This window comes from Typopeltis vanoorti, chromosome 20 (genome assembly GCF_054136105.1).
Source record: "Typopeltis vanoorti isolate ZY-2024b chromosome 20, IOZ_Tvanoo_1.0, whole genome shotgun sequence".
Lineage (NCBI taxonomy): Eukaryota > Metazoa > Arthropoda > Arachnida > Uropygi > Thelyphonidae > Typopeltis > Typopeltis vanoorti.
The window spans coordinates 957,755-980,495 of record NC_143568.1 but is presented as its reverse complement, the minus strand read 5'-3'; the positions used below and the strand labels follow the sequence as shown (position 1 = coordinate 980,495).

The 22,741-nt window shown below is 36.3% G+C and overlaps 1 protein-coding gene across 5 annotated transcripts in view; it reads left to right on the top strand.

The window, feature by feature from the left end:
• Nucleotides 1-11,225: 11,225 nt before the first annotated feature.
• Scgalpha (sarcoglycan alpha) overlaps nucleotides 11,226-22,741 on the top strand; it is a 190,403-nt gene continuing 178,887 nt past the window's right edge. For 4 of the 5 annotated variants that reach the window (XM_090410037.1, XM_090410036.1, XM_090410039.1 and 1 more), the window contains exons 1-2: nucleotides 11,226-11,291; nucleotides 20,804-20,923. In XM_090410037.1, the coding sequence (XP_090266163.1) occupies nucleotides 20,872-20,923 (52 nt within the window). In that variant the 5' untranslated portion in view covers nucleotides 11,226-11,291; nucleotides 20,804-20,871. The remainder of the gene's footprint in view (nucleotides 11,292-20,803; nucleotides 20,924-22,741) is intronic. The other variant, XM_090410038.1, reaches the window with a different exon arrangement.

Below are 22,741 nucleotides of genomic sequence, written 5' to 3'. Positions count from 1 at the left end.
AGTTTAATGCAGCAAAATGAAAGGTCTTGAGGTTTGGGACACTGTGTACTCTATTGGAGGAGCTATACTAGAGGAAATATGGGAGACGAGATCTGTAGTTGATGATTAATAGAAACCTGAAATTTAGGGGACATATTGCAAAGGGGTGAATGTAACACAGAGTATTGCTGCAATAATGAGAAGGACACTGACCTGCAGAGATAAGAGTTATCATTCCATTGCATAAGACCTTGATCAGACCACACTTAGACTATTGTTCTCAGATTTGGTCCCCAGGATTTGAAGGGGATAAATTAACTGTGGACTGTGTGTACTGTTTATTTGATCAAATAGTACAGAGAGTAGGCCATGTTAAATTAATGCATAAATCCTATAGTTCTCATATACAAATAGCAAAGAGGTGTTTTACCTTATTAAAATACTCTAGATCAGAAAGTTGTAGAAAGCTAAAATGGTTAGAAAATAAATTATACTTGCCAAGAAATCCTATTCTTGTTTAATCCTTTATCCAAGTGTAAGCAAATTAAGTTTGCAGGTAAAATCTTCATGACTAGGCTACTTATGTATATAGACACTATACAAGTAGCCTAGCAGCAAAGATAATTGTTGTGAAAAAGAAGAAAAATTCAAATCATATTTCAATAAACTTTATTTGGAAAATTGTTCATAAATATTTAACAATGATTTTTGACAAAAATAGTGTGAAAATAATTTCTGAAATTAACTGGGAGGAGACTCCACATAGCCTTTTGAGGAAAGTGGAAAACCAACCAGAGCGTCTGACCTAATGGCCAGTTCTCATGGTGCATCCTGTTAGATATCTACCTGGATTATGAACAAATGCATATATTCTAGAAATTTGGGATTTAGCTAACCAAATCGTATTCTTATCAGCTTAAACCATAGTGAAAAAGATTGGTACATGAAACAGAATTTCATGCTGGCTAGGGCAGCACCCAAAGGCCCCCGTTGTTTTCATCAGGAACCAGGGTGAACAGTAAAGAGTCAGGAAACTGAAAAAAAAATCCTGGGACACATCCCAATTCAACATCAGCAGAATTAAAGATTGGTACCGTCAACATAAGCAGTGTCAGTGGTGAAATAATGGAACTACCAGAAGAATTGGATAAGTTTCAGATTGGCATAAAACACTGAAACAAAGAAGACAAAAACGTGTGATCTTTTCAAGCGACAAATACAAATGTCAGACAGCAATCAAGGAAAGAGGATAGCTATAGAATTCAACAATAAATATTTGGATAATCTTGAATAGCAGGTGATATCAAGCAGTGATGTGAGCAAATATCGGAACTGGATAATGTGACTTATTTGTACCTATGGTCTCACAGAAGGTTCTAATAAGGAAGAATTTGATGGCTTTTTTGAGCCGTTAGAGAAGGCAGCTGGCACAATGAAAAAGAAAAAGTTAGTCCTTGTTGGAGACCTAAACTGCAGATTAGGAAATGATTACCAAACATAGAAATGTTTCAGAAAATTTGGAGAAAACAAAGTTTATAATAATAGTGTTACACCTCACTCTCACTTATATTTTCTCTGATGTAACATTATATGCAAGACCTCCTTCTGAATCACTATACACTCCTTGGGTACAAGAGAATTGCCTCTGGGAGGGCCAATTCCAATGTATCAAGGTCCTGAGTTCGACTGCTTAAGCGGTCCTAAGATATTTATTTTCTTCTACCCCTCTTTTGACTGCGCCTCCTAGGAGTAATGAATAATTTAAATTGCATTAAGGAGGAGCGATCTCAGGAAAATTTACCTTTGCGCTTCTAAGTTTGCAGATGTGGCCGTGGTCTTACCCCCTTACTTTCCGCTGAGGTTATTTCCCCCCCCCCCTTTTTTTTTAATAAACGGTGCATCAGAATCCAAAACATACACAACTCATTAGGGTAAAGAAAAACAATTTAATGAACAATACATATATATATATATATATATACACACACACACACACACACACATATATATACATACAATGCATATAAATTAGGAATACCAAACTCTAACTAGGCATATTCATAACAAATTCAATGTCATTAGTTAATAACATTTTACTACATAGCTAGACATCCAAGGTAATGCTCAGTTCTATACTGAACACCAACAGATTGTTTTGTGCATCAACAATTATCAGTGGTCTTATCATTACCCAACAATTTTTTTACTACGTAGCTAAACACGCGAGGTAATGCTCAGCTCTGTACTGAACGTTAACAGACTATTTTATGCATTAACATTTATCAGCAGTCTCATCACTGTCAATATCAATGATTAACAAATTCTTGCTACACAGTTAAACATACTAGGTAATGCTCAGTTCAGTGCTGAACGTTAACAGACTATTCTACGCATTAACATTTTTTGTCAGCAGCTTTATCATCACCAATATCAATCTAGATCCTTATCTCTTAATCACTATAGTCCTATCTTAAGCTATCATTGAAATCGTTCTCCTTAACTTAGCCTCTTAACCACTGTTGATACATCCACAACTAGCAACAAGAAATGAAAATGTTCTACTTATCTATCTGCACTGTCATGTTCCTGAGAAATGGCCTCATTGATGGGGGTCCTCTTTTCCTTCCCTGGAAGAAAGTCGTGTTCAGTGGATCTCCTAGCAGTTGACTATACTATGTTTCTGTACTACAGGTGCATGGTTCCTCCCTTTTATGGATGACTGGCTCGGCTGCAGGTCCACGGGACTTCAGATCTATCAACTCTGCTCATGCATCTTCCAACCAGCTCCGTAGTGGAGGTTCTGCCACTCTCCTTCGATGTACGACCTTGGGAGACTCCTCAAAATTTGATCCAGGAACAAGAGAGCAAGCAGGGTACTCCTGACCACTTTTATTTGCTTTCTCCTCAGGGGAATTCCCGTACTCCATGGTATTCTTGTAACTTTCAAACCTTCGCTCACGTGGTTCTAACGTCACAACAATCACCCTCTCTTCTTATAACTTTCAAACCTTCCCTCACATGGTTCTAATGTCACAACGATCATCCTCTCTTCTTACTCATCTCCTGCACAATCAGTATGCAATTGTGAAGGCAAAGCGTCTTTCTCATATTTCTGTTGCAGGACTTTCGGGTGACACTCCCTTTCGAATTCCACTATAACGGTCCGCAAGTTTCACCTATCTCACCCAAGCAGGAGGGTGTGACTGAGTTGCCATATGCAACTCACTGTGAACAGAGATGATAGAACCCTGACCTTGATTGATACTGGTATACACGGACAGAGGCACTTCAATGGCAAACTCGATTGTAACAAAACAGTGTGAATCGCATTATTTTTAGACTTTACCAGTTATGGATAGCTTGCTGAGATCATGATGTATTGTGAATTAAACAAATGTTTGATACATTCATTCAGTTACATATTAACAAAAATTAGCAAGAAACTGCACAATATGGAATCTTGGACGAATTTACCAGGTTATATCAGAGTATACTCAAAGACAAACACACACATCTACTCTACTTCTCTAGATCTGCATTGTTAAATTATGAAGGATTAAAATTTATATTTCTTTAATCAAATCACAATTTAACAATAGCAAGTGCCTGCTGGATTTCTGTTCAGGACGTGGATTATTTATTGCTAAAACCATGTTCCAACATAAAAATGTACACATATTCACTTGAATCAGAGATAGCTGTCCCAAAACTATCACAAATTATGCATGGTATCCGATGAAGACAGGCAGTTAAGAGGTGCCGCCACCTCGTGGTCCCTAATCCTAATACTATGTTTTACTGTATAAAATCGTTTGGGTTCCACACTCCATTTTCTTAAGTTTATGGGACGTAAAAACAGTTTCCGGAGAAAAACCCGCTTGCTAGAGATCGAATAAATCTGGAAATGGTCGTTAATAGCCTTAAAAAACGTTTCTCCACTTGGCGACTCTAATAGAACTTACGAATAATAATTCTTCTTCGGGCTGACTTGAGCAATAGGCGGAACACGCCACTTCCACTGAGCTACTTTTTTTTTTTTTTTCACTGATTTAGTCAAGCTGTCTGTGTAAGACTGTACTTAATAATATCATTTTTGCATAAATTAAGCCTGATTCTCCCCTTATGCCAAAAGTTAAACTACTAAGTTCAGAGATCCTACGTTTTCAGAACCGTTAGCTAGACAATTTAAGCATTACTTCAATTTAAGAATTATTTCAAAAGAAAATCTATCAGAAAAATTTATTGTGAAGTTTAAAGATAAACTAGATTGGAATCTTTTATGTAAATGTCAACAGTTATTTGATATATTAATGATAAATAATGCTAAATAAATCTGAAGTCTGGATATAGTCAATTGCACATGTACGTTTAAAAATGTCCAAGAAGTCACGTTATTTCTACAGACGAAAATCAAGAGTATAAGGAATAAGTTGTTTGAATTTGTTGCCATGATGATTATGTCATAGATTAAGATTATTGACGTTAGTAAAACCTGACTCTCAGAGTTACAATGCAGTAATTGGAGTTGGGTGTAAATAGTATAGTAATTTTTTGGAAGGGCAGAATAGGTAGGAGGGAGGTGGTGCACAATTGATATCAAATGATGTCCAGTTAGGGTAGAAACTCATGAAAGCATAATGATCTATTTTGGTAGTGAGTGTGAGACTATCTGACTTGAAGTGGAGACTGACAGGTTGAAATATATCGTGAATTACTGATAAAAGCTGGAGGTTTAGCATCTGGGATTGATTAAATCATTACCAAATTATCCTGATGGGTACTAAACGGTTAATCATATTTGACTTAGAACTATCTAGTCACTAATTTGGTAGCAGAGAAAACTCGTGCTAAAAAATGAAGAATTTTTTGGGCTGTTGCAAGGCCATTTTTTCTGGTGGTATGTGACAGAAGATACTCAGGCTGAAATATCAAATATCGATCATAGCATTAGGAGAAGTCTGTTTTTCCACCATCTGTGATCGTGACATACTGACCTGGGAAATGGTTCCTATCCCTCTCGTCCGTCGTAGGACGGGTTGAGTCTCCTCTTAATGAGCGGTTACTGGCGTATCAATGCAGCTGGTTCGCTACTCCTCTGCTGCATCCACTAAGAGCGACATTCATGACTGTAATCCGTGTGTGCGTTCACAGGGCCGGCTTGCCTGTTTGCGGAATGAAAAACCCCAGATAAACTGGGGAGAAAACCCGACTGTACACGCCCAAGACCAGCTAACTTGGCTATGGCTGAGGAAGATCCTTGAGCTCCTCACGTCGTCGACGGGAATCGAACCTAAGACACTCCTTCCCAACGCATATGGTTGCGAAGCGTATAGCCACTAGGCTAACCGCTCGGACGGGAAATGTTTAGGTATATGGATGTTCCAATTAGATCAGGTTACATGTTGAACTACAAGTTGGAAATATGCCAAACTCAGGAAAATACTATGTTCGATATCATAGTATAACTTACCGAATTGGAAGTGCATGGAAAACTTTTAAAATATGCATAATCTGCATGAGTTCGTAGAGCTCGATGAACGAATAGGATTGGACTGAAATAGATACACTACCTTATTAGTCAAGAGATTCACAAGAATAAGATGATTGATTTATCAGTATATACAATTAAGGATATTATTATTTCATTTCTATTACTAAAAAAACTCAGTATACAAATTATTGAATACACTCATTTTAATAAATAATATGATGAGTCTTTTGACGGCATGGAGGTTTGATTATTATTATTATTATTATTATTCCTGACACCTCCAAGGAGTCCGAATACTCATCGCGGGAGGACACCTAAAACTGCCTCAACTACTAAACCGAACCTCTACTACGAATCATCTCCATCAACGACATCTACCGCCCACCTCCTCCACCACCACCACAACTAAGATGCTATGTCTGTAAATTGCGTGTATTCTGAAGGGCCGATTTGTCTGTATGCGGGAGAAAAAATCTTGCTATCTCCGTATGAGATCGGCTAACTCACCTTCGATTGAAAATCGTAATAATGATAATATTTTAGGGAGATGAAGTTTAGGAGGCACATTGCGAAAGTAGCTAAATCAGCTCATCAACATACTTGGTTGTTGAAAAATACCTTGACGGACAGAGACAAGCAAGTTATTGTACCTCTGTACCGAGCCTTGATAAGACCTCATCTTGAAATTATATATTTATGAAAATGAGTTTGGTGCTAATATTCGCAGTAAAAGGATGATGAGGTGGAGTAATCCACTGATTTCGAAACTAGTTACCTTTTCTGAAACCAGTAGGATTAACGATTAATTAAACTTTTTTCTTTTTTTGTTAGCATTTGTTTTTTGGTTACCATGTTTTATTTGAAACGAATAGCAACTGTTTCAGTTCTGAATGTGCTGATGTAATTTCCGTAGTTCGACTTTTAATGTTCTGTTAACTTTTCAGATGTCTTGCATTATACAGAAAATTGCTGAGTAAAGTGGGTATAAGATGCTCCCTCAAGGCGGCTCCATACAAATTGTTATAATGCTTGGTTGTGTAGAGAGTTGGGTTTGGTCTTGTTATGCAATATGCTTTTCTTTTTTGCAATACGCATTGTTGAAATAGTGTCTTAGATTCTTTATACTCAGGATTTTGTATTTTGCATTAGGGACTCTGTTATTTTCTGTTGTGTATTAGGTCTCCAAAGCACGTTGAAACGATTCTTTGGTTAACTTTTTCGAAATTTGATAAGCAACTGTGTACTGTGTTTGCGTAGACAGTTATGCCATCCGTTAGTATTGTTTCACAAATTCCATGATATATGAGTTTTTGCAAAGTTTGGCAGTTTATTTTTGTTTGGAACAGTTTTGCATCTATAGTGTATAGTTTGTTATGAAGGTATTCTATATGTTTAGACCAATCAATAGGCTGACCATATTTTCTTGTAAGAAAATACAAGACGGGAGTTATGTCATATTCTGTATTCATGAAAAAGTAAGACGGTAAAAATTTTTTATTACATAAACATATTGAGCTTACTATTATTCTTCAGTGACAGAACCCATACAAAAATTTAGGTAGATGCAAAGGGAGACTATATCGCACCACAATCGTCCATGAATATTTCTCTGATGAAGTGATCTTATGCAGCAAATTTCAGTCTTTCAACACCTTATCATAAAACTTCTCACATAGCCCTCATTGTCTCAACACTTAATCTAGATTTCTCCTTTGACCACATACTGTTCATAACAGAAAATATTCTCTCAACAGGTGCTGTATTTCCTGGAAGACAAAGAATAAACTATAATATTACAAAAGCCTTGAAAGTTTAGGCGTTTTTCGCTCATTTCAGAAAAAAAATCTATACCCATCTATCAAATACAGGAATGTTTTCTTTATTCCATGTATCCAACTGCCTCACAATTATAGATTTTTATGAGGGTCAACAGATCCACGAACGATTATACATTATGAATAATAATTTATGATTGACCAATATGAATTTATATTTATTGTTTTTATTAAAAACAGGACAAAACTGAGATTTCTATTAAAACTGCGGAACGGCAGAGATATATGAAAAAAAAAAAAACGGTATTGTCCCATTCAAAATGGTACGTATAGTCTGCTTACCAATCATGGTGGTTCTCAATATATAAACTGGGGTATTTAAAGTGTGTTTCGAGTGTGTAGTTTCGGAACAGTGGCAGCTTTCATGTTTAACGCAATGGTATGTGTGACTATATATCGTTAGTGATGCAGGATGTACAATTCATGGGATTTTTTATTAGCATTAGCGTTTTAGTGTTGTTTAGTATAATTAAATTGTGATAGAAGTAGGCTGTTATTTTGTTTTGGTCATGTTGTGCTTTGGAGAGTCCAGCATTAATGTCTGTGTGAACTGTTAGTAGTGTTGTGTCACCTGTGTATTGAAATATTGACTTCGTGTGGCCATTTTTTAATGTTATTTATGTATTTGTTGAACAGTGGGTGATAATATTGCTCCTTAAGGGATTCTGTGCTGTGTTTGTATTCCAAGGTTGTGATATGTGCTTATTTTTGTTACTTGCATTCTGTCTCTCTGAGATAATTCCTAAATCAGGTATGTAATGTCCTTTTATTCCGACTGAGTATAGTTTGGTCACCAGTATTTCATAGTCAAGTGTGTCAAAAGCTTCGGTAAGATCAAGAAGTACAAGGATAGCAAATTTATTTTTATCAAGATCTTTATTTAATTCTTTTGTATTGTCCTCTAATAACATGGTGGTGCTCTTTGTTTTCTGGAAGCCATACTGCTTTTGTAAGATGATGCTATATTTCTGTAAGTAGTTTTTGTCTTGTGTGTATTACTTTTTCAAAATGATAGTGATGATGATGGAAATGGAGTTTATACAGTTGTTAAGAGATAATTACCTGAGTCAGCATGTGATGGAAGGGACAAGAGATTATAGAGTGTTAGATCTGGTCATAACATCGGAGAACATATGAATAAGTAATTTAGTTACAATGTCTCCACTTGGGGAAATCGATCATGTTGTCTTGACCTGGGTATATGTGTAATTACAAGGCTGGTGATTATGGCAAACTGAGAAGTCAGCTTTCAGCTGTACTATGGCATGAGAAATTCAAGGGGAAAGATGTTGATGGTGCGTGGGAGATTCTCAAGGAGTATTTGAAGAAAGCTGTATCAGACTGTATTTCCAGAGTCAGAAGGAGAAATCAAGTAGGAGTAAAATGGATGAATAATACTATTAAACAGGAGTTGCAGATAAAGAAAAGGTTGTGGAGGACGTATAAAGAAAAAGGTGATGAGCGTTCCAATGAGCAATATAAGGAACAGGCAAAGAGAGTAACCTGTATGGTAAGGATAGCCAAAGCTAATTACGAGAGGAAGCTAGCTGATGAATCCAAAAGAAACCCTAAAGAGTTCTTTCGCTATGTGGCTAGTAAAAGGAAGAATATCCATGAAAAGATTACTTTAAAAAGTGTTGATGGTAGGGAAATTACTGAAGCTAATCAAATAGTTGAATTGTTTAGTGATCATTTTGCAAAAGTGTACCATCTTCGTAGTGATAGTGCAGTGTCAGATGTGCCACTGACTGATGAGAGTATAGAGATAGATGAAATTGAGGTGCTTAATATATTAAAGAACCTTAATGCTAACACTGCCATTGGGTTAGATGGCATATCGATCCATGTGTTACGAGAATGTGCAAGAGAATTAGCAACTCCACTAACCAGAATGTTTAATTTAAGCCTCAGTTCTGGTAAAGTGCCATGGAAAGAGGGGAAAATAGTTCCATTGCCCAAGGGAGGCTCTAAGACTAAGGTTGCAAATTATAGACCAATCAATATATCTGTAGTGGTAGTTAAGATTTTGGAGAAATTGTTTAAAATTAGAATTCAGGACTGGGTGGACAGCAATATGATACTTTATAAGGGGCAACATGGTTTTGTGAAGGGTAGGTCTTGCCTAAGAATTTGCTTACTTTCTATCATAAAGTAACACTGGAGTTGGATAAAGGAAATCCTTACTCAGTAATACTGCTTGACTTTGCAAAGGATTTTGACAGGATTCCACATGGAACTCTGTTACATAAATTAGAGCAAATGGGTATGGATCCGAAGATGGTGATTTGGATTAAAGGATGGCTGGTGGACAGATATCAAAGAGTGGTTTACGGAGGAGCTGAGTCCAGGAAAAGGCAAGTGAGTAGTGGTGTACCTCAGGGCTCAGTTCTTGGTCCTCTATTGTTTAATTTGTACATCAATGATATTGGAAATACCTTGAATGGAAATATCCACTTGTTTGCAGATGATGCAAAATTGGGAAGAGCGATAATCAATTCAAAAGATGTGGATATTTTACAGGATGACTTAAATAGGCTGACGGTATGGACTGATGTAAATGGCTGTCAGTTCAATGTGGCTAAGTGTAAGGTGATGCACTTCGGGAGGATGACATCGCATGCTGTTTACTATATTAACGGAACTGAACTGCAGGAAGTTGATGAGACAAGAGACTTGGGAGTTATTGTGGACAGAGAACTTAAGTTTAAAGGGCATATTGCAAAGATTGCCAAAACATCACATCAAATTACATGGTTGTTGAGGAACACACTAACAAGCAGGGATAGGGAAGTTATTGTTACACTCTATAAGGCATTAATAAGGCCGCATTTGGACTATTGTGCACAGATCTGGTCGCCAGAATTTCTTGGTGATGCAGAAGTGGTGGAGAGGATTCAGAGGCGGGTTACAAAGATTGTTGCAGGTCTGTGGGATGTTGCCTATGAAGATAGATTGATGATCTGTGGGCTCCAAAAACTAGCTGATGGACGTAGGAGAGAAGATATGATAGAGGTATTTAAATTGTTAAAGGGATTTTACAGGATTGATACTGATGATGTTCTTAAGACCAGTGCAGAATGTGAGAGAACGAGTGGCCATCCCTGGAAATTGTGTAAGAGTGTGGTTAACAAGGGTGTTAGGACTAGATTTTTTATTTGGAGGGTTGTGAATGGGTGGAATGCTTTGTCAGAGGTGGTTGTGAATGCTTCGACTGTGAATGAATTTAAGGAGAGGTATGAGAGGTATTGTGTAAATAATGGTTAGTGTGTCAATGTCGGGTCTCCCGCGATGAGTCTTTTGACTCCATGGAGACACCGTTAAAATAATAATAATAATAATAATATTGATAGTGGTGTTCTGTGTAGGTAAGTAAGTAATAATAATAATAACAACAACATCAATAGCTCAACTAATAATAACAAAAAAAAATCAAAATTCTCAAAATAGTCATTTCTAAATTGCTATTAGCCTCTTACTTTCACTGTATTTGATTCACTTTTTTACATATTAAAAAAAAAAAATCAGCTAACGCCTTTTTATTCCCGTATACGGGGAGTAGGCGAGGCCATTTAGCCCTATCTAACTTTACATATTATTATTATTACATATTATTATTATTATTATTAGTAGTAGTAGTAGTAGTAGTAGTAGTAGTAGTAGTAGTATTACGTGAGAACTCCAAGGACTCGTCGAGGAGAGCCTTCTGCTTTACTCTGCAGAATTCGATTAAGTGGTAGAGACTTTCCGTCTCCACTACTTAATCGAATAAGTGCACAGAACGCCACTATCATCATTATTTTTTATTTATTTATTTATTTTTAAAATCAGATATACAGTGCCATGTTGTTTCTTAGATAACCTGGATATGAGAAATTAGTTTATATAGCTGCCATCAGAGGCGCTAGTAATACATTTATGGATTCAAATCAGTCGTGAGAAGTATTTCTATTTGATATGAGTGATGGAATCTAAAGCATGGCATGCTGGTAATTTAGTATTTCCATAATAGTTTTCTTGTAAAACTTGGTATACTGATATTTTTGCAATCAGTGATACTTACAAAATTCAATTTTGATGAAATGGGGATGTTTTCTTGGAGGAACTTTTTCTGTCAGCCACCTTGTTTCCATCATGTTTGTATTGCTTACGCAAAATTAAAATAGCACTCAAACGTAAGGGTGATTGATCAGAAAAATGGATAATATATACTGTACCAGCGTACGCAGAAAGCGGAAAGCACGCTCTCCGCTCTCCATTGTCGATTACCGGTACTTTTTCTGCATGCTCCAAGGATCACTCTCTCTACTTAGATCTGCGCAAGCATTCGAGCAGGCTATTTCTCATACATCTTCCCTCGCTTTGCCTCCAGAATTATGAAATAGTGCATTATGCACCCAACTTGAAAACGTGTACTTTATGAATAACTTTTTGTGAATTTATTTTAACAGTACTAAATGTGAAAACATGAATACCTTATGACCTTTTCAGTTATATATATATATATATATATATATATATATATATATAACTGAAATATATATAACTCAAGATTTAATCTTGGATGGGGCCGAGCGCTCAGGATTTAACCTTTGGGGGGGGGGCCGAGTTGAGTAGACATTTTGCGAATACACACTACACATCGCATACGACCTATAACTGAGCATCTGCAGTGATCGCTAATTCATAAGTTAAATTCACAACATAAATAAAAAAAAAATGAATTTTAATTAGGAAAAGATTTTTGGAAATTTTTCTAGTGTTTTTTCCTTTTCTTTGGGGAGTGCCCGGGGGCCCCTTGCCCCCCCCCCCTCTGGGTGCGCCACTGTATATAGCATTTTCTTGGAGTCCCAGATTACTTTGCAGGAGGTCATTCAACTCCATTCAATCTTCCGCTTTAGGAATATGTTATACATTTAAAAAGTCTGTTTACTTTTAGAAACAATGTTTATTTGCAGTCCATCTTTCCATCGTTTTCATAGTCTGCCTACTGGTATCCTGTTATTTTGGTTTCATTTATATAATTGTCTATTATTCTTTCTTTTTGTATTCTGTTGTTAGGCTCTTGCCATTCTTTTTTCCTGTGTGCTACACATGCATCTTTTTGTAAGGAACACTTTTTGTTTATTTCTTCATTTCTAATTTTATCAAATTTCGGTTTTCCTGTTTATTTCCTATAGGAGAGACGGTTAGATGTGTGGGAATGGAGTAGAGTGCCCTCCAGCAAAGTCCTAGGACTCCTTGGAGTGTCATGTAATAATACTATATATAATACTATGTATTAGCAAAAATATCCTTTTACTAATATATTTTTGAAAAATCTTTTGGAAATGAAATACTTCTTTTGTAAATTATCTTTGTCTGCCACCTTTACTACATCATCTACATAGATTAGATTTACTATATTATTATAAATTTTTATTCCATTTAAGCCTTCTTATCTTCAGTTTTGTTATTATTTTATGTATTAAAATATTGAACAGTAGAGGACTTAATGAATTACCCTGTCTAATTCCTTTCTTTGATTCAGTTTCTTTCTTTCATTATTGCTGTACATTATTGCACATTTATGATCTGTATAAATATATTTGATAAGCTTCTTAGATTTATTTTTATTTACACTATTATATTTAAATTATCTTTTAATTTTATACTTTTGAATTGATTTTTCTATTGGTTGTTTCACTGCAAACATGTTGATTCAAGATTTTCCAGATCTAAATCCTTGTTGTTCATCGTTTAATATTAGAGATTTCTTGAATAAGTTTTGCACAGATTTATTATTATTATTACATGATGCCTCCAAGGAATCTAAGGACTCATCGCAAGAGGGCACTGTATTCTACTTTTCTAAATACATCTCATCCTCTCTGCTACTACTTAATTCTCCTACTGTGACACTACTTACTACTATCAGTGTGCCATCTACTGCCCATTATCACCAACAGTAGTATGGTTTTTTGTCTGTAAATTGTGTGTTCTGAAGGCTGATTTTTCTGTATGTGGGATGAAAAACCCGAGCCCGGGAGAAAAACTCTGCTACCCTTGTATGAGATTGGCTAACTCATCTTCAATTGAAAAAAACCCACATAAGGATTCCACTTGTCATGTTGAGAATCGAAACCAGGTCTTTTCCAATCGAAGGGGGGGCAATGTTCCACTGTTCTTCCAATTGTGCTATGGAGGCACACAAGAGTAGTTGAGGCAAAACTACTGGCAGTGGCAGGATTCAAACCTATGCCTCAGTGAGACCGGTACCTAAAACCAGTGCCTTAGACCACTTGGCCGAAACTACCTCCATATTTTCAAGGTGGTTGGTCATAGATTGATTCCTCTGTAATTATTTGGATTTGTTTTATCTCCTTTTTTTTTAAAGCATGACACTGTGATATTTCCCCTCCATTCATCTGGTATTTGTTTTTAGAAAGCACTTTTTTTAATTGTTTAGTTAACTGATGTAACAGTTAACTGTTCTCTTCCTCCATATTTTAAAATTCAATCTGTATTTTGTGTATTCTAGCATTTTGTTTCTAATTTTTCTTAAAATGTTTTCATTGTAATGTTATTTCTAAGTCTTCATCAAATTTAGGTAATGTTATTTTTTCTTCATCTTCATACAATTTAGTAAAATGTTCTTCCCAACATTTTAGTTCAATTAAAGGTATATTTATGTATTCATGAAATTCAGTTCTTTGGTTTTTAATCGCTCTCTATATTTGCTGTGTACCATAAAAGTTACATTCAAGCTGTTTCAAATAGTTATCATGGAATTTTTATTTTATTTCCTAGATTTTTGTTACTAGTTTCATTTCTTAATCTTTTGTATCTGTTATATATTTTAGCTTTATCTTGTGTATTCTAGGCTTTTTTTTTTTTCCCCCAATAGTTTAATTTCCTCAGAGTTTCAAGGAGTGTATCTCTTCCTTTTATTTCCAACTGTTCTCTTTCTCTCTCTTCTCAGACTTCATATGCTGCTTAGTATTTTTCTTAAAAGATTTCCCAGGTTTGATTCGATTCTTTGTTTTCATTGAAATTACTTTTGTTAAACTGCTCTTCTATTCTTCATTATTATAGTGTTTTAATACTTTCTATTATTCCTCCTTTCCTTCTATGTGCAGAGAGAGTTATACCCTTCAAGGCCATGCTATACATACTTAGAGACCCATAACCTTCTCTATTTCAAGGGTACATCAGCTGAAACAGTGGTGTCACAGGCTGGCCATCAGTTAGTGCATGGGCCCAAACCTGTCAGTAACAAGTCAGGAGGCTTCATGATCAACTGGTGGATAATACCACTGCCATATACTTTGCAGGTTGTGCCTGGAGATGGAGTCTGGGTAGTGGTATGCAGGAGGTGCTGCTGAGGCCATATTATGGAACGAGACTGGTCACTCTCTGTATGGATGTCCAAGAGTCTATCTTCTGTCATTGCACATCCCCACTTTATCCTTCCATCTAACAATGAACAAACCAATGATGAACCTTATAGACAGTGACACTGTGACAAAAAGGAATTTCCCTCATAAATGAATTCCAATAAAAAAATACACAATGCAACCAATTGCTTCATTACAAATCATGCTAGAATCTCCACACATGAAAATCACTACACAAAATCTCACTTTAACATCCACATCACTAACATTTGTGGCATCAACACACAACATAAATGACATTCACTGGCATTTAGTCATCCAAACCAGATCTATTTTTGACAGAAATCCAAATAGCACATGCATCCACTACTGTCCACCTCCAATGTCCATATTGCACACTATCCAATTCCTTTCTCCACAAGAGTGGTCCTATTACTTTTAAGTTCAGACATTACATGTCAGAGAGAGGCTAATTTAGAATCCCCTGCTTTTGACCTCCTCTGGCGCAAGGTTTCTTTGCCCTATCCAGTAATATTCATCTGCTACATTTATTCTTCTTCAAACTCCAATAACTACCCAGATCCACTCCATGAAACTCAACCATCTGCAATCAATCTATCCAAATAGTGACATCATCTTCCTAGTGGACCTCAATATCCATAATTCCAGCTAGCTCCCCCTTTTCCAATAGCACTAACCAAACTGGATGAGAAGCAGAAATTTTTGCCATAAGCAGTGACCTAATGCAAATTCATTCATCTACCTGCATGAATTGTTGATTACCCTCTTCACTAGCCCAATACTTTGGATCTCTTTTTAACCAGTTCTCCCTTCAAATACACTGTACAGGTCACCTCCCCTCTCACCAACTCAGATCACAATCTTGTACAAGCCTCTTCTCTCTCTCACAGAATGCTCTTCCTCAAGCCACTCCTGACCTCGCATCCTCTGGCACTACTAAGGCACCAAATGGGATGACCTCCAGAACTTTTATCCTCCTTTACATGGTCAGACTATTGCTTCAGCTCATCCAAACCTAACACCTGCTCTGAATGAGTCACAGAAATTCTCACTGACATGAATACCTTCATTGTCCATTCTTCTCCGAATTCTTGTCCACTTTCCAAGCACTGGTTCATCAGAAAGTGTATCAGAGCAGTTGAAGAAAAAAATTTAGCTTATTGCAGGTGGCTTTCATCAAGAACTTCAGCTTCATACTTTGCCTATAGCAAACCACACAACAAATGCAAAGCAGTCATCAGTAGGTCCAAATCCGATTTCATAAAGGCCAACAGCAGAAAACCTGCCTCCTGTCCAAATAGAAGTCATGCCTTCTGATCCATTTGTAAGGTTATTGCAGACAACTTCTGTTTACCTGCACATCCACCTCTCTCTCTCTCATCCTGTTCATCCAAAGATAAAGCTGGCCTCCTAGTATTGCTCTTATTCTCAAACTCCTGCATTGATGACTAAGGAAGATCACTGTCATACCAAAATCCAAGCACTCTATGCTTCTTGTAGTCAGCAAAAAAACATCAGAAAATTACTAAATAACTTGGATTCAAAAAAGGCTCCTGGTCCTGATGGCATTTCTCGATTTGTTCTCAAACACTGTGCTCAAGAGCTAACACCCATCTTGTATTGTCTCTACAATCTATTATACACAGCAGGTACTTATTCCAATGTGTGGAAGTAATCCTGTATCCAGCCTATTTTAAAAATGGGAGATAGAAGTCTGCTGTCAAACTACCAGCCAATTGCCATCACCTCAGTCCTCTCCAAAATAATGTAGAAAATCATCAATAGCTAACTTCTCCACTACCTAGAGGCCCATCAATTAATCAGCAACCACTAGTATGGATTCTGCCATTCAAGATCCACTGCTGACCTCTTATCTTGCATCACTTACCACTGGACATGTGCATTGGAAAGGGTCTGTGAAACTTGTGTTATCACTTTTGACATTTCCAGAACCTTTAATTTTGTCTAGCATGAAGGCTTGCTAAACACATCCTTCTGTCTACCTGCCACCGTCTGTAATTGGGTTGTTACCCTCCTCTATGGTTTTTCACTGTTTGTCATGTTTAGTGGCTTCCTCTCTTCGAGCTTCACCACCAATGCAGGAGTACCTTAGACCTCTGTCCTGTGACCTACCTTCTTTCTCATATATATAAATAACCTACTCTCCATTCATCCTACTCATTTGACAAACCATGCAGTGTACAGATATCCCAGGCATCAAGCTCTACAACTAGTGCCTTAAACACTAATGTATGTACTATTCTTCAATGGAGTGAGAACAATCTGATTGCATTTAATGCCACCAGAACACAATCTTGCCTCCTCTCTCGCCAAAGAAATCTCAGTTCACATTTCCTTATCCTCAATAATACACAAATCAGCAGACAAGATTAGATGTCTCTGCTCGGACTAAGATTCACCTCTAGCCTCTCCTGGCATCTCAACATCCAAAAAACTAGTTATTGTCTTTCATGATGCTATTTTACACTCAGCCAACTCTTCTTAACAATTTACAAATCCCAAATCTGCCATACTTAGAATACTGCTCACACATTTGTGGTGGAGCACCTAAAACATCTCTAAAAATTCTTGACACTATCCACCAATCTACTTATCACTTATCAATCCACTTCAACCTCTATCTCACAGATGCAGTGTTTTAGCTCTGTGTCTATTCTACAGGTATTTCAGTGGTCATTGCTCCACTGAACTGGCAACCGTCATTCCTCCACTTTCTGTTGCAGCTGTTAATACAAGAGCAGCAGCAGCTGCCCGCCCAGCTCCCTTTTGCAACTGCAAACACATTGAACTTGCTTTTATTCCATCTTCCCCCGTTGTTTGGAACAGATTACATCAAGAAGTATTTCCAAACAACTACAGCAACTCTTCAAAAATAATGTCAATTAACTTCTTTCTGACTCATCACCTGCACACCTAACATGAAACATCAAGCACCTATAAGCACATTAGTGCCAATAGGTGCTTGATGTTTCATGTATGGGATCAATTTATAAAAAAATAAATAAAAATACGTTCTTCCTTTAACAATTCTCCTTTCAACTTTTTTCTTTAGTGTTATTATTATTATTACAGACAACTCCAAGGAGTCCTTAGACCCCTCATCACAGGAGGCCCTAAACATCATGTCAAGGGTTCAGCATTCGCACAGTATCTGTCATACTTTGCTTGGAACTCATTCACAGTCATGGCACCCACAACAGAACTCTGGCAGCTTATTCCACTCATTGACCACTATTCAAGTAAAAAACCTAGTTCTGACACCCCTGCTAACTACACTCTTGCTCAGTTTCCATGGATGGCTCCTAGTTCTCCCACCTAATCTGTGTTGCTTTGCTTGAAATTTTGAAATTTTTTACAGCATCCCAGCAAGAATAATTTCAGTTATTAGATCAGAGCAAGAGCTAGGATTGTAAGATCAGAATCAATTAGACCACACAAATGAGACAGAGAAATCCCAAGTCATTCGTTACTAGGTTGCAAGGCTAAGATTGGCTGGGAGAAAGATGATCTGTAGAAAAAGAAATAATTATAGTCAGACTTATCAAGAGGAGAGCTGATTGAGAAAAGGCCCGGATTGTTGGGAGAATGATGAGAATTATCTGGAATTTGGTGGATTGGTAACAGTTTGTGTTAAATCATTACTGACTGCTTTGCTTCCTAAACCTGGTCTGTGAATTTAACAAAGTGTAATGAAATGGAAAAATGTTCTGCAAATCTGCAGAACATTAGAATGTTGCTCTTGTTTTTGGCATGGTGCACTAAAACACGTACTTAAATGTGCTTGATGCCTTCTAGAAGAGTCTGAGAGTCTATTAATAGATGACACTTTCTCTCTCTCAGACTCACTACAAACACTCCCATAGATATTCTGTTTTCTTTCCATTTCCTGTAGAGGAAGATAAACTTCATCATCCACCTTGACACCACCACCTGCTTATTGGAAGCCTTTCATGTTGGGTTCCTGGTGTGAGACCACTACCCTGCTTATTGGAGACCTGAAGTGGCTTGAAAAAGTTCCATGTTTGGTCTCTAGAACAGGGTTTCCAGACTATGTAAAAGATAATAAATTAAAAATGCAAAAAAAAAAAAATAATAATAATAATAATACATGATTGATACAAAAATAGAAAAGAAAAAAAAATCTTTAATCCACTCACAGTATCAAATGTACTATAGGTTTGCAAATAATCTTTCATTGGTGGGAGCAACATAGAAAAAAAAAAAAGAAAAAAAGATATGTTTTACTCTTCTGTATACTATTGTTTCTCTCTGCTTTTCTTCAATTGAAAATGCAACCATCCATCCAAACTTCTTCATAAAGTTTCCAAACCAGCTTCTCATCCTTAATGAGGAATTGGTTCATTACATCAATTTTGTTCCTTGGAACAGCCTTCCTCCCACTGTTTTCTGAAGGAAAACAGTGGAAGGAAGTCACTTTCTGTTACAACCTCCATCTATTCAAGAAACATCAACATGTTTTATCTTTTATTAACTAGGGCACTACAGCATCTGATGCACTGAGAGGAGATGGTTAAATATGGTTCTTTTGAATAAAGCTTAATGACAGGTCCAAACTTTGATTTGTTTAATCTGCTATTTTACCAGCTCATGAAAAAAGATAAAACCATGTAAAACACTTGACAAATTAATTTGAGTTAAGTTTCCTCTTTATTCATAACCTCTTTGCCCATACATTTCATTGTTCTAAGTTTTGCAGCCTTTCCTGTGTCCTGTCCTGAAGTCAGATACATAAGTGAAACCTAGAATTTTACAATAATGAAAAATATTCAGCATAGAAATAAGTCTTTATAAAATAAAAATTCTAAAACACCAAATGTTTAACACTGTAATTGGATAGAAGAGTTTATTTTATATGGAGATATTATTATTATTAATATACAGTATCTCCATGGAGTCTGAAGACTCATTGTGGGAGATCCAAACTAAATAGTGTACACAGTATCATACCTCTCCTTAAATTCATGCACCATCAGGAAGCTCACAACTAATTCTGGCAATCCATTCCACTCATTCACCATTCTCCATGAAAAAATCTAGTCCATACACCGTATTAATCACACTGTTACACAACTTCCATGGATGACCACTAGTTCTCTGACTAGTTGTTATATTTCCTTTGCATCAATTTTATAAAATCCCTTTAATAATATCTTATAAGTTTTTATCGTGTCACATCACCAGTTTAATCACTTGTCTCTGAATCCTCTCTACCACCACCTGATCCTCAAAGAACAGCTACTTTTCATTTTCTGAATATCACATACTGTCATCTCTCACCACAGCAAACAATGCTATGACAAACAAGTGAAAAACCTCAGAGTCCAATAGCTACATTGCTAAAAGAGGTTTGTTATGCTGAGCTATTCATTATAAGAAATTATTCCTGTGATCCCTACAAGTTTGCTATAGCGACAGCTAACCCTAGCCACTCAGCTTGCTTGGCCAAGTGGATTACATATCTGCTCTCCTCTCTCTCTCTCTTATTATTAACTTCCTACCTTTAAATTAAAATTTAAAAGGAAGTTAAAGTTTAAAAGTTAATTTCCTCAGTTAACTGTATAGGGTTTCCAGACTGCAAAAAATAAAGAAAAATACAAAAAATTCCTTAAACATTAATTAAAGTAAAAGCAAAAAAATTCTAGGCTTACCTTTCATGAGTAGGATTCACATAAAAAGATTTTCTTTCTATTTATATGTAGACAAGGAAAAGACTTATAAGATCAGAAAAAAATCAATTAGCCTAAATTCTCTGCAAAGTAGAAATCTGTTACCATTTTATGTTATTAGTAATATTTTTTAGTATATTATACAATCTCTCATTTATCCATCTCCCAGATGACTGGAAACCAGTTTAATTGGGTGAGCACATCTGCTGTCTCTTTTATCAATGTGTGTGTGTGTGTGTTGTAACATAATTCAGTTAAGTGTATTGTGCTCAGTGAGCAAATTGATTTTCCAGTGTGGATAATTGAGAGACATTATTACTTATGAATATGCATATAGTATGTATGTGTGTGTGTGTGTGTGTGTATATATATATAAATGGAACTTTTTTGTAACAGAATTTTCTGGAAGCAGATAGATCCTTTTTCATCCAGTCATCCAGTACAGTAAACTGAATTCTTTCAGAATGAATACGTTTATTTTATTATCATTATCTCTACTGATACAGATATATCCTGGTAAGCATTTTTTACTTTTTGTTTTACTTTTGTTTTTTTTTTCATTACAGAAAATTAATTTTTAGTGAATGTACAGTTCAAAGAGTAGTATAGTTTCCTTTCATTTAAAATGGTTTAAACATTTTTAAATAAACAAGAATATAACTTGTCAAATGTAATTAAATTTTAAATGTAATTTAATTTTACATTGCAGGAAAATTGTTGATATATAATTTTTTCATGTAATTCTCTTAGAAAGGCTGATGACTATTATGTTATGTTGACTATTTATAGCTGTTATTTTATTAAGAAATTACAATGTATACTGAATATTAATTATAATAACTTTAATTAATACTTCTTATATTGGCAAAGTCAAATTGCTGTCATCAGGGAACACAGGACAGTATGTACAAGGGAAATACTTTCCATTATTTTCATTATTCGAATTTTGTTATTTTTATTAGAATTTTCTACTTTAAATTACACAATTTAAAGTATAGTCTTTTGCAGGTAATTTGCATTTGGGGAAATTGTACTTAAAAGCATAAAATTTTTAGTATAGTGGTAATAGTTTTTGGTTGTTTTTTTTTTTTTTATGTTGTGCCCATACACAAGAGGTTGGTTGGTCAACCTATAGTACATTAGTACCGTGTATGAGTAGTGGGTTGGGAAAGGAGGAACTTGTTTACATTTGAATGACTGTAAATTGTATTCCTTGGGAAACACAGCAGGTAGGAGACTGTTCCACAGTGCAGCAGTTGCAGGGATAAAGGAAGAGGAAAAGAAACTTGTTTTGTTTTTTCTAGGTGTACTGTGAAGGGATGTTGAGCAGTAGCTGCATGTGTTCCAACAAGCTTAGTACTGAGTGGAGGAATTATTGATGTTATTTCAGATAAGCATTTCCCATGGAAATATTTGTAGAATATACATTCTGCAGAAACCATTGCTGTGGAAAAGTCGGGGGAGAGGGTTGGTAAGGGATGGGTCATTATTAATGACCCCACCCCATATGTGGGAGCAGTATTCGATTGCTGGGCAGATTTTCATAATGTTAACAGCTGTTCAGGGGTGAAGTAACGTCTTCAGCAAAAGAGAAATCCTAGGTTTTTTTGAAGCTGAAGATGCAATGGTTGTGATGTGTTTATGCTAGGTGAAGTTTGATGTGAGGGTAATTCCAAGAAGCGAGATCTCAAACTGTCTGGAAATTTGGGTATCATCAAAAAGGATAGTGAGAAAAAAATGGTCCTTTTTTATGGGAAATAGTACAGAACTGGGTTTTATTGGCATTGAAATTGATGAGGTTATCCCTACCCCATTGTAGGATGGCTTGGTGATCAGATTTGAGTGTGGTGGTGATTGATGTTCTGTAGTTTGAGGTGAGTTGTGTAGGGTAAGGTTTATCAAATGCAAGCGAGGAGTGTAGTGTGCTGTTGTCTACAAAACTGTGTATTGGGTTGGAGGTTAATTGAAGTAGGTCATTGATATATAGCAGGAAGAGAGTTGGTGAGAGGACAGAACCTTGTGGAACCCCAACATTAATTGAAGGATGAGAGGATAGGGAGCCATTCACCATCACACACAGTTTGCACCCAGACAGAAAGCTGGCAATCCAACTACAGAAGTCCTGGATCAGATCGAATGATGGTAGTTTGCTTAGTAGGCCTTTGTGCCAGACCTAGTCAAAGGCATCGGAGATATCTAGTGCAACCACTTGAGATTCGCCAAATTTCTCAATGGCATTTTTCCATAAATGGGTGACATATGTGAGCAGATCTCCTGTTGATCGGCAGTGATGGAATCCATACTGGCAGTCATTTGTTAGGTGGATGTCTTCAA